Below are 14,384 nucleotides of genomic sequence, written 5' to 3'. Positions count from 1 at the left end.
TATCTCCGGGTACAGAGCATGGACGGCGGCAAAGGAGACGTGGCACCGGCAATGAAAGGAGGCGCGTGAGGGTAGAAAGGGAGACGGTGGAGGTGGAGAAGGAGTTTCACGTGGACAAGGCGGCGGAGGAATTCATAGAGAGATTCTACAGAGAACTGAGGTTGCAGAAATGGTTGGATAATCATCATGAGTATTGCTGACGTGGCATGTGCATGTGGCATGTGAAGCATGGCTATCTCTGAATCTCTCTGTAACATATGCTCCTAATGTTAATTACCTGTAGTTGTAGGTGTGTTATTATTGCCCTTCAATTCAAGTAATGGATTTTCGATCGTACTCTTTTCTAATCAACAAAACACCTACCACCACGTTATTTCTTTTACCTTCCCAACCTAAATTCCAACTATTCTACTTCTTTTCTTACAACAAAACTAAATACAATTAAATACTATGTCTTTTTTAATTATTAATTTCATGTTTTCGTCAGTTGTATTTTGTAGTCTTACTAGTGTTGGGAAAAGTTTTAAGTTTAGAGAGTCTTACTGGTTCTTCACATTGCACTGAAATTTGAATATGAGCTCTTTGAATTCTTACTAACTAATATATATGTGTCCACAAATTAAATGTTATTACTTTAAAGTTGATTTTGTAGTTATTCCACAATTTTAGAAGAAAGCTTATTTTTTAATATGACAATGAAACAAGTAGAGAGAGTAATATTATAGATGTTATATGTAAAAGTAAAATGTTAAATGAATGTAGATAAATTTAAAATATTTAAATATTATTGTTGTTTTTAGAAATAGTTCGAGTCATTATCTTTTTCTTTGTGATAGAAGAGTGAAAGAAAGTCACTACTTATGATTTTTTTAAATAGGATAGTGATATTTATATATACACTTCTAATTTTTTACATTCATTCAAGAGATCATTTTCTCTATTTTATCACATATTCTCTCGGTCTCATTTTCTTTCTAAGTGTATAGATGTCTCCTAATAATTTTTCTTTTAAATATCATAAATAAGACAACAATAGTGAATATTTTTCCAATAGTAAAGTGAGTGAGGAACGACACCAAAAATATGACAATTTTTTTTTGTAGTAATTAAATTAGAAGGTAAATATTTCTAAGAAAAAATATATATTTAAGAAAATGATGTGTAGAGACTCAAATACTCAATAGTTACTTAGAGTTAAAAAAATAAAAAAATAATGTGATAGATATCATATATTAATGATGTAATAAAAATAAATAGTTATAGAGAAAATAAAATATTGAATAGATGCAAGAAATATATATATATATATAAAAGAGCTCATGTAGTTAATAAAATTCATTGAAAGTCAAATTAATAAGAATATTGAATTTTATCTCTAACTAAAATAATAATTAATCCATTTATACTTACTTTAATCGAAGTGTAAATTATCACAATCTCTTTATATGTTGAGACAAAAAAATGTTGGTATATATTCAAAAGAATTGAAATTACCTTTATAGGTTAAAATAAAAAATGTGAAATTTCATTAGCGTGTGATTATAACAATTTCTACAAACGCATCAATTATACAATTAATAAAGTGAAAGTAAAGTATTATTTTAACAAGAACTATATCAAATATCTATTTTAATCAATAGATCACCATTAAAGTGAGCAATTAATTAAATTTAAGATCAAATGTATTAAATATATCATTATTATTTATATTTATATTTTATTAAAGAGTGAGTTAGATTTAAAATTTTGGAATTTAATTGACACAATGAATTTAAGAGTAAACAATCATTAAGTTGATGGATTATGATATATTTTTTCTTTCTCAGATTTACTTCTTCTTTATATTTCTTTTACTAAAAAACAATATTAAATCAAATTGGTAGAATACATCCAAGAATAATACAACTTTAAAGTTGTTGAAATAAAATAAAAATCTAAAAATAAACTTACAACATACAAGTTAATATTATAAAATAAATAAAAAATACCTACAAATATTACAATTCAAAAATGTTTAGATCATTAACTACATTAAAATTATAGATTAAATCTACAATAAATTGATGTTAAATTTTCAATTTAAATTAAATCAATACCGTAATTTGATGAAAAATCAATCAATGCCAAATTTAGGCTACGAAATTACCGATAAAATATGAAGGAAATTTTTTTAATATATTTTAAAATTAGTTATTTAAATAAAAGTTGCTCCATTTAAAGCTTCTAATTTTGGCTTGAGAAGTGCTAGAAATATTATTTTTCGAACTCTCACTCTAATTAATATTCTATGCTACTATACAAATTTTCAATGGACATGACATATTCGACAATTTTAATTAATTTTTGCTTCATATTCAAGCATGTTTGTGTGGTTTTTGGACATTTATCTCTATTTATTTTGATTTGGAAGAGAAAAATTTATTTTAATGTGTTTATATTCACCACCCACTTGTACCTGAATTTGCATCGTTAGTAATATTATTATCATTTTAAAACTTTATATATATCCACATATTTAATATTTTTTTAAAACAAAAAATTATAATCTTCTTTTCATAAAAAATATGATTTTATTATTTTTTAATTTTATTATATAATAATAATAATTTTATTATATTAATTATAATAAATTTAATTTTTAAAGTTATTATTTTACATAGATGGAGATGAATAAATTCAAACTCCACCGTAGGCGCGAGAATAAAAACTTAAATTTTATACTTGATAAAAAAAACAAATGTATGAATTTTCTTTGATTAATCATGTGAAAAAGTGGAAAAGATAAAATCCACCGATAGCCCCTTTGCCATGTCTTGTTTTTTTGTCTTAAACAGTGGAACGCCATGTTTTCGGTTTAATGGTGGATAAGGAGAAAGGATTAACAGTATTTTCAAAAATTTGACATAACGTTTGTTAGCGTCAAACTTTTTGGTGGAGACAGAAGCATGACTAAAGCAAAGGAAGGTGGTGCTTATGGTGGGACTAAAAAGTAAAGAAATAGTTGGTTAAATATGCAATATAAAGTTGAGAAGATCAAGTTAGTTACATCTTTAGATCAGTAATAGTATAAATAATAAGGTGTGTAATCATTATTCCTTTTCATGTGTGAGATTATAATCTTGACTTTGCGAGCAGAGTATACTCGATTGCGACTTTTAGTCTTTTACAATGTCACGCAGTGAAAGCTTATATATATATTCACTTTTAAAATCAACAATCATATAAATTTTCTCAATACATTTGCTAAATGCTTTTTTTAATTTATTTTCTATCAAATTATTAAAATATCATATCTATTATATTATTGTCTTTATCTTTTTATTTCATAAAGTATATATATTTTTATAAGTGTATATAAAATATTTTTCTTTTAAAATTAAGATGGTATAATAATGACACTTCTTTATATTGTATTTATGTTAGACGAAATGGAAAAGAGAGAAGTTAGTGAGAAAGAAGTTGGAGAGAGATATCAAACTTCTATTGTTTAATTTGCGAGAAGTTGGAGAGATATTAGTTTTATCATTGTCACTGTTCATAGCATTTCAGTGACTACACTGTCAATAAATTTGAGCTAGGTTCCACTATCTTATCTTATTGCATACAAAGCTTCAATTTTTATTTTTGTTTCATGTAGATTTGCAGCAAACTCATTTTAAATCTTGTGTTTTTTGGGCTTAAAGCCATGGACATTTTTTATTGAGAGAATTTTAAATAGAAAACAAAGGCTTGCAAAATCGCCAAGCATTTTTTTGAAACAAAAATAACTACGAAGCAATACCCCATCTTTTCTTTAATTAAATAATGTTTTTAAAACTTCACCTTCTCTTTAATTAAGTAAATATAATAGAATATATATATATATATATATAAATTAATTAATTGTAACAAAAAAATTAAATAATTAACTATAATTTTTTGACAAATTATATTGTTTATATTTTTTAAAGATTTTTTTGCCAATACATTAAATCATTAGGGTTTTCTGTTTCCTATTTTTATTCTCTTTCTCTTATATCAAACAATATATCAAATTTACTCAATTTCCCACTTATTTCTCTTCAGCCAAATACAGTGTTAATGTAGATAAGAGTGACTATTGAAAAAAAAGCTATTTGTCTATTTTGTACAACCGTGCCAATAACTTGTCAAATGAGACAGGCAATGCAGCGGGCTCATAGTTATTTAGATTTTAAATTTCACATCATACATTATACTTCTGAAAAAATTACTAATCGTAGCTAATTTCAAATAGCATTTAAGCATTGACTTATTATAGAGTATAGACCACCTAGTATAGATAACAGTCATTTGAATTTTGGGCTAATTAACCTATTGGGCTTTGGGCCTATAGAAGTGATTTTTATGCACTAATGTTACCATAGAGCATTTGTTCCTGCTCATTATTTGGGTTTCTTTTGAAGGAAAATATGTTAATCTTTTTTTTTTCGATCATTAAATGCAAGGTAAAGAAAATCAGACTGGATTGATCAAATTATGTGGATTGAACTATAAATCAAATGTATGTCTATTCTAATTGATAGTGAAACTGTCTTGTAATAGAACTAATATATTAACTTTAAAATTCAGCGAAAATTGAAAAATTAATGGTTTGGTCAGTTTTACATATTAGACCGTTTATTGTTTAAAAAAAAAAATTGAAAATATGGTCTTTTAGGCACAAGACAATTCACTTAATTTCATTTATTTTTTCTTTCTTTTTGTTACATTTGTCTACATAGCATCCGAAAAAACAAAATAGAAGCCCTACTCATTTCTTATTCCTTCTTTATTCATTTTTATTGTATGTCCAATCAGACTAGAGACATATAACATAAGCATAAGTGCAGAGAAGAGGAGATGTGTATGTGGAAAAGGAGAAATATAACTTGAAGGTTTGAAGACAAAATGAAGTAGAAGGAAGAGAGAGGATGAGTCTCTTGCAAAATGTTTGGGAATGAGTTAATTGTTCTAGGAGAATAAATTTGAGGTGGAAGAGTGGTGAGATATTTACAACCTTAAATATGTAATCATACATGATGTAGTTATCTATCATGCGTCACATGCCTGCATCACCTATCTATCATGTTGTGTAAATTATATGCATAGTTATTATGGAGTTGTTTTTGTTCTTAAAAAAAAATGAAAAGTATAATAAAATTTGGAGAATAAATAAAGAGAAAAAAAAAGTAATAAAATATGAAGAAAAAAAATAAGAAAAATAATTTAAAAATAATAAAATATAAAAAAGTAAGAGAGAGAAAATATAAATGAAAAAAATAGAAAGTGATAAAATAAAATAAAAGATAAAAGATACGAGAGAAGTAAAAATAATATAAATAATAATCATCATGTTAAGAAGTGCCTTTATACACTTCAGAAAAAAAGTATTTTTATACAAGTATTTTTTGAGATAAATAAAATTAGCGTGTATTTGATTATACAACAAAGATTATTAATTTTGATGGAAATAATTTTAACATAATTAATTTTAATAAATAATGAATTATGTAAATTAATTTATATTTCGATGTGTTATATTTTTTATAAATTAAAGTTGTTCAAATAGTTTTTATTAAAATTAATTTTATACTGTGTAATAATCAAAATAAACTTTAATTCATTTTAAAAGTAGACATTTCAATTCTATTTTACGTATAAAATATTTGTTTCATTTAAAAAGAAATCGTTTCATCAATTAATGGCTAAATCAATCATTTACCGTGAACGTAGAAGCTAGCCATTCCCACTTAAAGTCTGACGTGAGTTTAGAGTGAAAGTTAAAAAGTAGATACCAAATGCGTGGATTTAGTATTAGAGTTTGACGCGTTGAACCCACGTTTTAACCATTTTAACGTGAAACCAAACGAATACTTAGTCTTCAAGAAGATACCATTGATATAAAATCAAAGGGAACTTACATATTTAATTGGTGTTTACGTTATAATATTTGAAGGTTAAAGTTTAGTTCAGTAAAAAAAAAGGTTAAGTTTAGTTCAGTAAAAAGAAAGTTTAAAGTTTACAACAACAATTATTTTATCTATGTTTCTTCTAGTCATTATTAATTATAAACAAAAAAGTGATTAAAATTTAATCATTATTATAAATAATTTATTTAATATTAACTCTTATTATATACTTATACCTTAATACAAAATATTTAATGACGGTAATTGAATATTTGACATTTAAAAGGACAATTTAGTAGATTTTAATTATATTTTATCTTAAATTTAAAAATTTATTGTACTTGGAGGACAATTTTCTTAATAAATGTGATTTTTTTTTGGTCTTGTAATAGTGACCAAAAGGAATATGTTACAATTTCATTGATATATGAATATGCAAAATACAAGGGATCAATATATAAAATTAGAGGGGTAAATCACTATTTTAGTATATTACATTGTTATTTTAGTCATTGACTCAACAAAAAATACAAATTAGTCATTGAACTATTAAAATATATTTATTTATTTTTGATGTTATAACGGTTGTAAACTATTTTGATGGTAAATTGTATCTTTTAGATATTTTTTATGATAGTAAATTGCATTTTTAATGACTGATTTGATGATTGATTAAATGATATTTTGCTGAGTCAATAACCAAAATGACGTCTTATATTTTTAAAGAATAAAACAATGGATTATCCAATTTGAGGACAAAAATAATTATTTACTACAACAATAAGTTTTATTTATTTTTGAAAAACTCTCGCAACAAATCTAATATACATTATAAATTTGTGAGTTTTAAATTTAATTTATATACACTATCACTGTAAAATAGTTTTTATATTGTCAATCAATTATAATTATTAAATTACTAATAATATTTAATTTTTTTTCATTTTACAAATATTAAAAATATATAAAAAAGAAAAAAGAAAAAAATATTATTTTTATTAAGTTATTTATTAAGTATTATCTATATCATAAATATATAATAAAAAATATTATATTAAAAATAATGTAAGCAATATTAATTAAATAATAAAATTAAAAAAAGCATTAAAAATTGCTGCGGGAGAGATGGAGTATTAGAGTTACTTTTGAGATTAGAGTTAGAGTTACCCGTATGATTGATTAACGGGTAAATTGTTGTGCTTGAGAGAGGCAGCATTAGAGTTACTGATATGATTGATTAACATGTAGTAAAACTTTTCCTAAAGCGTTGATAACTATGCATAAAAATTAAACATTATTTTTCCGTCGAAAAAATATTTGTTTTTGAAAAACGACGAGCTTCTCTCTCATCTACAGTATATATCTATCTTTCTCTGTACTTGAAAATCTACAACTATAACGATTCGTTTTCATTTTTGTTTCCCTCCGCAGATTTCTAAAAAAACAATTCCCTTTCATATCAAACCCTAATTCTGCTTCATCGCGCATCTGTGTCATCGTCAAGACATTGTTTCTTTAATCTCTGTTTTATACACTTATTCATCATCTTCACTGATCAATTGTTCTGAAACCTTCACGAATCTTCTTCTTCTTCTTCTTCATTGATAAACGCTTCCCTTAACTGCGTTTCCAACCACGCAGAAATTGCCCTAAAACAAGACTAACCACAATCCAATTACACAGTTTAACTTTCCGGTGGTCGCCGGAGCCCGCACAAGGAAGAGTCGCCGGAGCCGTTCAGAACATTAGGAATCGGATAATAAGAAGAAGGACTGGGTTAGGGTTTCTGGATAGAAAGCTATGGATGAGTACGATAGTGGTGGCCGCAGTGCCGATAAAGCTCCTGGAGCCGAAGAAGAAGGGAGCACAACACCACCACTTCCTGAGAAGGTGGTTTTGATCTCAGTCTTTCATTTTTTTTCACTGTTGTTTGAATTTTTTTATATTCAAAATTTCCAATGAATCTTTCTATTTCTGTTAAGCATGCAAATGATTTTAATTTCCTTTTGATATTTGTTTCTTACCCTTGTTATTAATTGTTTCTAGCGTTAGATGAATCAGTGATTATAGATTATACCCAGAGTTTTCTGTTGGAAAATAGTTTGTGCCAGATGTTAGGTTGTTAATCTATTTTGTGCTTTCTTAATATCAGGTTCAAGTGGGTGGTTCCCCATTATACAGACTTGATAGAAAGCTTGGTAAGGGAGGATTTGGACAAGTCTACGTTGGTCGACGCCAAGGAGCTGGTTCCGGTGCCCTTGAGGTACAATATTTCTGTCTTCATTGTGTTGCCCCAATATTGACACATCTTGGTGTCACTATTGTCCACACTAGCTAGTGGAAAGACTGCCGTTTGGATGTCCTTTTTGTTGGAAAAACCTTTATAAAATGTAAGGGCAGTTAATCCCGTTATTTTGTGCTGAAGTCACGGGAATGAATGGTTGGCTTAACAACAGCATTGTGGAAAAAGTATGTGTACACCAAAGGAATCTAAAACGTTTATAAATAGTTATTGATATCGGTCCAATATCTGCAGGTAGCGTTAAAATTCGAGCATAGAAGCAGCAAAGGATGCAATTACGGACCTCCATATGAGTGGCAAGTTTACAAGTGAGTTTACTCTCTTTTCTTTCAACAGAGTGGAGCTGCTTTGCTGAGTTCTTATCCATGCATATTAAATGCTAACTTTGCTGCAATTTACTTTTTATAGTGCCTTAGGTGGAAGTCATGGCGTTCCACGAGTGCATTACAAGGGACGGCAAGGTGACTACTACATTATGGTATGTGCTTGTAAGTTTTTGAATGGAGGAATGTGGGGTTGTGGTGGTCTCTGAAAGTTTTTGTGACATAATGTTACACACAGGTCATGGATATGCTTGGCCCTAGTCTATGGGATGTTTGGAATAACAACTCACACACGTAAGTATCTCTAAAATTTTAATTGTAATGTAATTTAATCATATTTTGTTAATGTTTTGGTCAATATAGAATTTCTAACCTTTAGCTCGTTTTTGGATCTAGGATGTCTACAGAAATGGTGGCATGTATTGCAATTGAGGCTATCTCCATATTAGAGAAGATGCATTCTAGAGGGTGAGGCTCATTTTCTTGATTATGTTTGTCATTTATACCTGGGTTTTCTTTACTAACAGTTTGGATATGGCCTATGGGGTGAACATGTTTGTCCACCTGTGACATACTTACGCAAATCTGTGCACACACTTCTTTTTGAAATTGAACCATTAATATATCTTGAGTAAATTATGATATCATTTTGTGATTGTGATACGGACTTGGGTATTACGAGGTTCCTAAGTCTCATATTGAGTAGTATGAAATGTTCGGTGGAGTAATTGGTCCCCATAGTGCTTGGATATTTGTCAGATAACTCTTGGTATATTATGCACCAGTCAAAAGAAAGGAAAAACTATGTTATGTCATGTATGATCTGCACCCTCAATTTTTATTTTTAATCTTCCCCTGCCCACAGTGATCAATTAGTAAATAGTTAGATTGCAATTATTGCTTTATGAGGCCATACCAATGTGAGTTAAAATAGTATATATGAATCACATCTGCTGTAAAGATAACTTCGTCATCAAGCTGTCATTGTTGCAGATATGTGCATGGTGATGTAAAACCTGAAAACTTTTTGCTCGGACCCCTGGGAACTCCTGATGAGAAAAAGCTGTTTCTGGTTGATCTTGGATTAGGTAAAAATGCCATGTTACCCTAAAATATTTGATGCTTCCATTGCTTGAAGTTATACTTATTTTCTCACTTTTCAATTCTGACCTGATCTCCATTTTTATATGCAGCAACTCGGTGGCGTGATAGTACAACTGGCGGTCATGTAGATTATGATCAACGTCCAGATGTATTTAGGTGAGTTCCTTATTTAACTTCTATATACCTTACTTAATTTAATATATGGCTTTTGAATGATTCAGTATATCATATTCTTGTGCAGGGGCACAGTTCGTTATGCTAGTGTCCATGCACATCTTGGTAGAACAGGTAGCAGGAGAGATGACTTGGAGTCTCTTGCTTACACACTTGTCTTCCTTCTTCGTGGCCGGCTACCTTGGCAAGGATACCAGGTTATCCTTTTTCAAATTTAATTATTTTAGTGTTAAGTAAAGAAAAGCGTTATTCATATATGAAATTGTTTGTTACAGGGAGAAAATAAAGGATTTCTTGTCTGCAAGAAAAAAATGCAAACATCTCCCGAAATTTTGTGTTGCTTTTGTCCTGCACCTTTCCGGCAGTTTGTTGAATATGTAGTGAATTTGAAGTTTGACGAAGAGCCAAATTATGCAAAATATATATCCCTTTTTGATGGAATTGTGGGTCCAAATCCTGACATTAGGCCAATAAATACTGAGGGTGCTCAGAAGGTACTTCCTCTATTATTATTGCTTTATAATAATGTGTTTTATCATTTATGGATTCAAAGTCTAACTCTTAAAACCCTTTTTATGGGTTTTTGTTGTGAAGCTTATATGTCAAGTTGGACATAAGAGAGGACGATTGACCATGGAAGAGGATGATGATGAACAACCAAAGAAGAAGGTCCGAATGGGAATACCAGCAACACAGTGGATTAGTGTTTACAATGCTCGAAGACCAATGAAACAAAGGTTTTTAGCTGACACAATGATATTTTGCTGTTGATTCTAGCAGTCACAGTTTTTAACTTTTTATATTTTGGCGCAGGTATCATTACAATGTGGCTGATGAGCGGCTTTCCCAACACATTGAAAAAGGAAATGAAGATGGTTTATTTATTAGCAGTGTTGCTTCTTCTTCTAGTCTTTGGGCACTCATTATGGATGCCGGCACTGGTTTCACAGCACAAGTTTACGAACTCTCTTCCAGTTTTCTTCACAAGGTTGGTCAATGTTTATGTTTCAGTTGTGCTATTATCTATTGTATCTAATTTTAGTGCTATCTTTGCTTATGTTATTTTATATATTCCGTACTCTTTCATTTTGAAGTTGATACAATTTGACAAATCATGACTCTGTTTTTATAGGAATGGATTATGGAACAGTGGGATAAAAATTATTACATCAGTGCCATAGCTGGAGCTAGTAATGGGTCCTCGTTGGTTGTAATGTCTAAAGGTTAAAGTCATGTTCTTGATGCATTGTATATTTGGAATGGCAATAGTGAGCTTGACTTTGTTCCTGAAATGCTTAGCCTAATTTGACCAGTAGTGCTGTGTTTTAATTTTTGTCTCTCTTTTTTTGGACTATTGTTATTTTCAGGGACCCAGTACTTGCAGCAATCCTATAAAGTCAGCGACTCATTTCCATTTAAGTGGATCAACAAAAAATGGAGAGAAGGATTTTATGTCACTGCTATGGCCACTGCTGGCACTAGATGGGCAATTGTTATGTCTCGTGGTGCTGGATACTCGGACCAGGTATTTTTTCTATGTTTTAGACTGAAAATTAGGTGACAGTGAATAATTCTATCTAATGTGTGTTCTTTAATCTCTAAACTTGATGCTAGGTTGTCGAACTTGATTTCCTGTATCCTAGTGAAGGTATTCATCGAAGGTGGGATAACAATTACCGCATAACCTCAACTGCCGCGACATGTGATCAAGCTGCTTTTATTTTAAGTGTTCCAAGAAGAAAACCACCTGATGAAACTCAAGAAACGCTCCGCACGTCTGATTTTCCTAGTACTCATGTTAAGGTAAGACAGTGCACCTGATTTTCATTTATTCATTGTTAGTTCGATACTACATACTTATATTTGATATATTTTTTTCTGCAGGAAAAATGGTCAAAGAACCTCTATATTGCATCGATTTGTTATGGGAGAACAGTTTCATAAACAGCTGCTATTTTTTGAGATCCCAGCTGACATTATTTTGACCTATTGCATGATCATGCTTGCCCACATGATTTTCAGTCGGGAAATGAAGATCCTCCATGACAAATTTCCTGAACAATGCAGTTCGAGGTTGATGTATGCAGTATGCTACACCTTTCTTTATGGTCGCCCTCACATATATATATGATACAAAACCTATGCCCTGTATTTCAACGCTGTCAAAAAAAACTGAGTCAAGAGAAAAGTTAGATCTTGTGTCAATTGGAACTACTCTTTTAATATGAAGTTTGTACAGATCTAAACAGTAATTATTATGTTAAAGAAATTAGGTACAGGTTATGTTTTTGTTTGATGATGGTATTTTGCAAATATGCAACTATAATTTTTGCCTTTTTTAAATTTGTTTTTGAACTTATGGTTTGCAAAATGCTCAATACTTTTACGCGAATGTTTCAATTCTATTGACTCTTTAAGATTGGGAACTGTCTAAGCATTAGCTCAGTTACTGGTAGTTCAAATAATGTATTCTTTTTGTGTTGATATTAACTTCTGGAAATTTCATTTTTATTTTTCTGAATGTATTTTACTTCCAGTATCCAAGTCTACAGATGGACTTCTCCTGGTGATTCATTCTACCTGAATGGTGCTTATTTTGTTTGATTATTTTTCTAACATGAAGCACTGCAAGATGCACTTTTGATTCTTGTGAGAAGATGGCTGTCTTTTGAAGCTCATCTTTGGGGGATAATTTGTATAACACTTCACTGCTGAGTTGTGTATTACTTGAGAGTTACTGGAACTTTGAAACAGGTATTTAGTTCTGCATATGTTATTATCCATCTTCTAATATGCAGCCTGAGATTTGTGATTGATATGTGTCCTAATATGGATGAAACATGTGATGTTTATATGGCACCATGATGGCTTCCGAGCTTCATCCCTAATGTTTTGGCTGATACTAATATGTATACATTTCCTCCTCAAATCAGAAATTCAGGTTGCATGGCTGCTTCATTTAACATCCGATGCTGTTGTAACAAGTGGATGTTTTTGGTTGGTCAATGCCATGATTATGAAGCTGAAGCAACCCATATGTCAAATGGGAAACTGTTTAAGGATCATAGTTTTATCTTGGAACTAACCCCATGTGATTATTTCCACTTCCTTCACTTGATTTGTTATATTCTCTTTTGATGCTATATTTTGGATTTCACACTATGGCAACGTCTAGGGTGTGAAGATAAAACATACCAGTGTGTAATCAAAACTTGCCATTATATATAATTATATAATAATTGAATGATCATGATATTCACTGACAACTGGTTCGAAGAAATTCTACATATTGCATCATGTCCTTATGCTTTTCTTATATCCATGGTGTTTGTTATTAGTCAATTCTGTAAGGGTGGTAGGATTAAAGATGTTGCTTTGTTCCTCAATTGTAGAGCAGGGTGTTTTGGCCAATGTCGTTGTTTACAATGATGTGATTAATGAGTTGTGCAATGGTTCAAAGGTTAAAATAAATTTTTGGGTTTAAAGACAAGGTTGCTGAAAACAAAGTGAACCCTACTTTAGTCCTTTATAGGATTCTTATGACAGTCTGAAAAATGCAGCTAGGACAAGGGTTTCCCTCCAATGAGTTTATTTCTAATGCAATGATTGATGGGTGCTGTAAGAATGTGAATATGAATGAAGCTTTGAGGGTCAAGGATGACATGTTTTGAAGGGGAATAGAACACAATGCAGCTACTATTGATACAGTTTTACAGGATTTATGCCAGAGCAATGAAATGGAATTCTTTAATTTACTGGTAATGCAACCAAATGGAGCAAAGATATGAGGCTCAATGATTGTTTCAATTTTTCAGAGATTATTTCATAAGAAAAGTTTTTTAATCAAAAACTGTTTTTAATTTTTTTTTATCATGTTTGTTTAAGAGCTTTTTAGAGTACTCAAAATATAAAAATTCAATTTAGGATAAGAGCTTGTTTGTCACATAAAAATTTCTAAGAGACTATCTAAATAATTTGGTCTCAAAATCAGCTAGTGTTTGGTTGTATTGTAGGAGGTTGAATTGATTTTAGATGTGGAGAATTAGAATTAATTTGACATGTTCAGGTGTTGACCGAGGCAGTTGGAAGATAAGTTATTATCAAGCTAATTATACATTCCCATTCTAAAGAAGCAAGTGTATTTCAAAGGTGTATGTAACGAAGTATAAGCAAGTGTATTTTAAAGGTTAAGATTAGGAGGTTTTACATTAGCAATCGTGTCACAAATGAAATCAGGGACTATTGGAAGTTGGACCAACACATGTTTTGATTGCTTTTTTTTTTCAATAAGGGGTACCCCAAAAGACAAAGAAACAGATTTTTTTGGAACACACATTGGTTTGTCACATTAGTATAAGTATGATACATGATTTTAATCCAAACTATGTCAATTGTCATCCTTAACCCTCTCCTGGAAATCATGAATCTTTGTAATAAAATGGTCACTGCCATAGCGCTATGCAATGACCACCGCTTTATTTTCAAAAGAGCCATTTGACCATCTTTTCAAAAACAATTTACTATTTAAAAAAAAAAAGTTAACAACATATTGTCTCATGTCATCTTTTGGGT

The 14,384-nt window shown here is 30.0% G+C and overlaps 1 protein-coding gene across 4 annotated transcripts; it reads left to right on the top strand.

Moving 5' to 3' along the window:
• The first annotated feature begins 7,223 nt into the window (after positions 1 to 7,223).
• Positions 7,224 to 13,078, top strand: LOC101495334 (casein kinase 1-like protein HD16). Of its 4 annotated transcripts, none has more exons than XR_003471296.2 (18): positions 7,224 to 7,799; positions 8,062 to 8,172; positions 8,446 to 8,519; positions 8,620 to 8,689; positions 8,773 to 8,828; positions 8,931 to 9,002; positions 9,528 to 9,622; positions 9,728 to 9,794; positions 9,880 to 10,009; positions 10,088 to 10,306; positions 10,407 to 10,549; positions 10,626 to 10,800; positions 10,945 to 11,035; positions 11,180 to 11,337; positions 11,427 to 11,615; positions 11,697 to 11,885; positions 12,350 to 12,566; positions 12,746 to 13,078. XR_003471296.2 is itself a non-coding variant. In XM_027331484.2 (16 exons), exons 1-16 carry the CDS (start codon positions 7,710 to 7,712, stop codon positions 11,754 to 11,756), a joined length of 1,800 nt encoding a protein of 599 aa, XP_027187285.1. In that variant the 5' UTR covers positions 7,224 to 7,709; the 3' UTR covers positions 11,757 to 12,108. The 4 variants fall into 4 exon arrangements, 2 of the variants coding, with proteins under 2 accessions (XP_027187285.1, XP_073220843.1); XR_003471295.2 differs by having other exon boundaries at positions 11,697 to 11,891; XM_027331484.2 differs by lacking the exons at positions 12,350 to 12,566; positions 12,746 to 13,078 and having other exon boundaries at positions 11,697 to 12,108.
• The last annotated feature ends 1,306 nt before the right edge of the window (positions 13,079 to 14,384 follow it).

The sequence above is a fragment of the Cicer arietinum genome, unplaced genomic scaffold, assembly GCF_000331145.2.
Source record: "Cicer arietinum cultivar CDC Frontier isolate Library 1 unplaced genomic scaffold, Cicar.CDCFrontier_v2.0 Ca_scaffold_5766_v2.0, whole genome shotgun sequence".
In the NCBI taxonomy this organism is placed as follows: Eukaryota; Viridiplantae; Streptophyta; class Magnoliopsida; order Fabales; family Fabaceae; genus Cicer; species Cicer arietinum.
The sequence above is the reverse complement of the archived record's forward strand: the minus strand, read 5'-3'. Positions and strand labels throughout refer to the sequence as shown.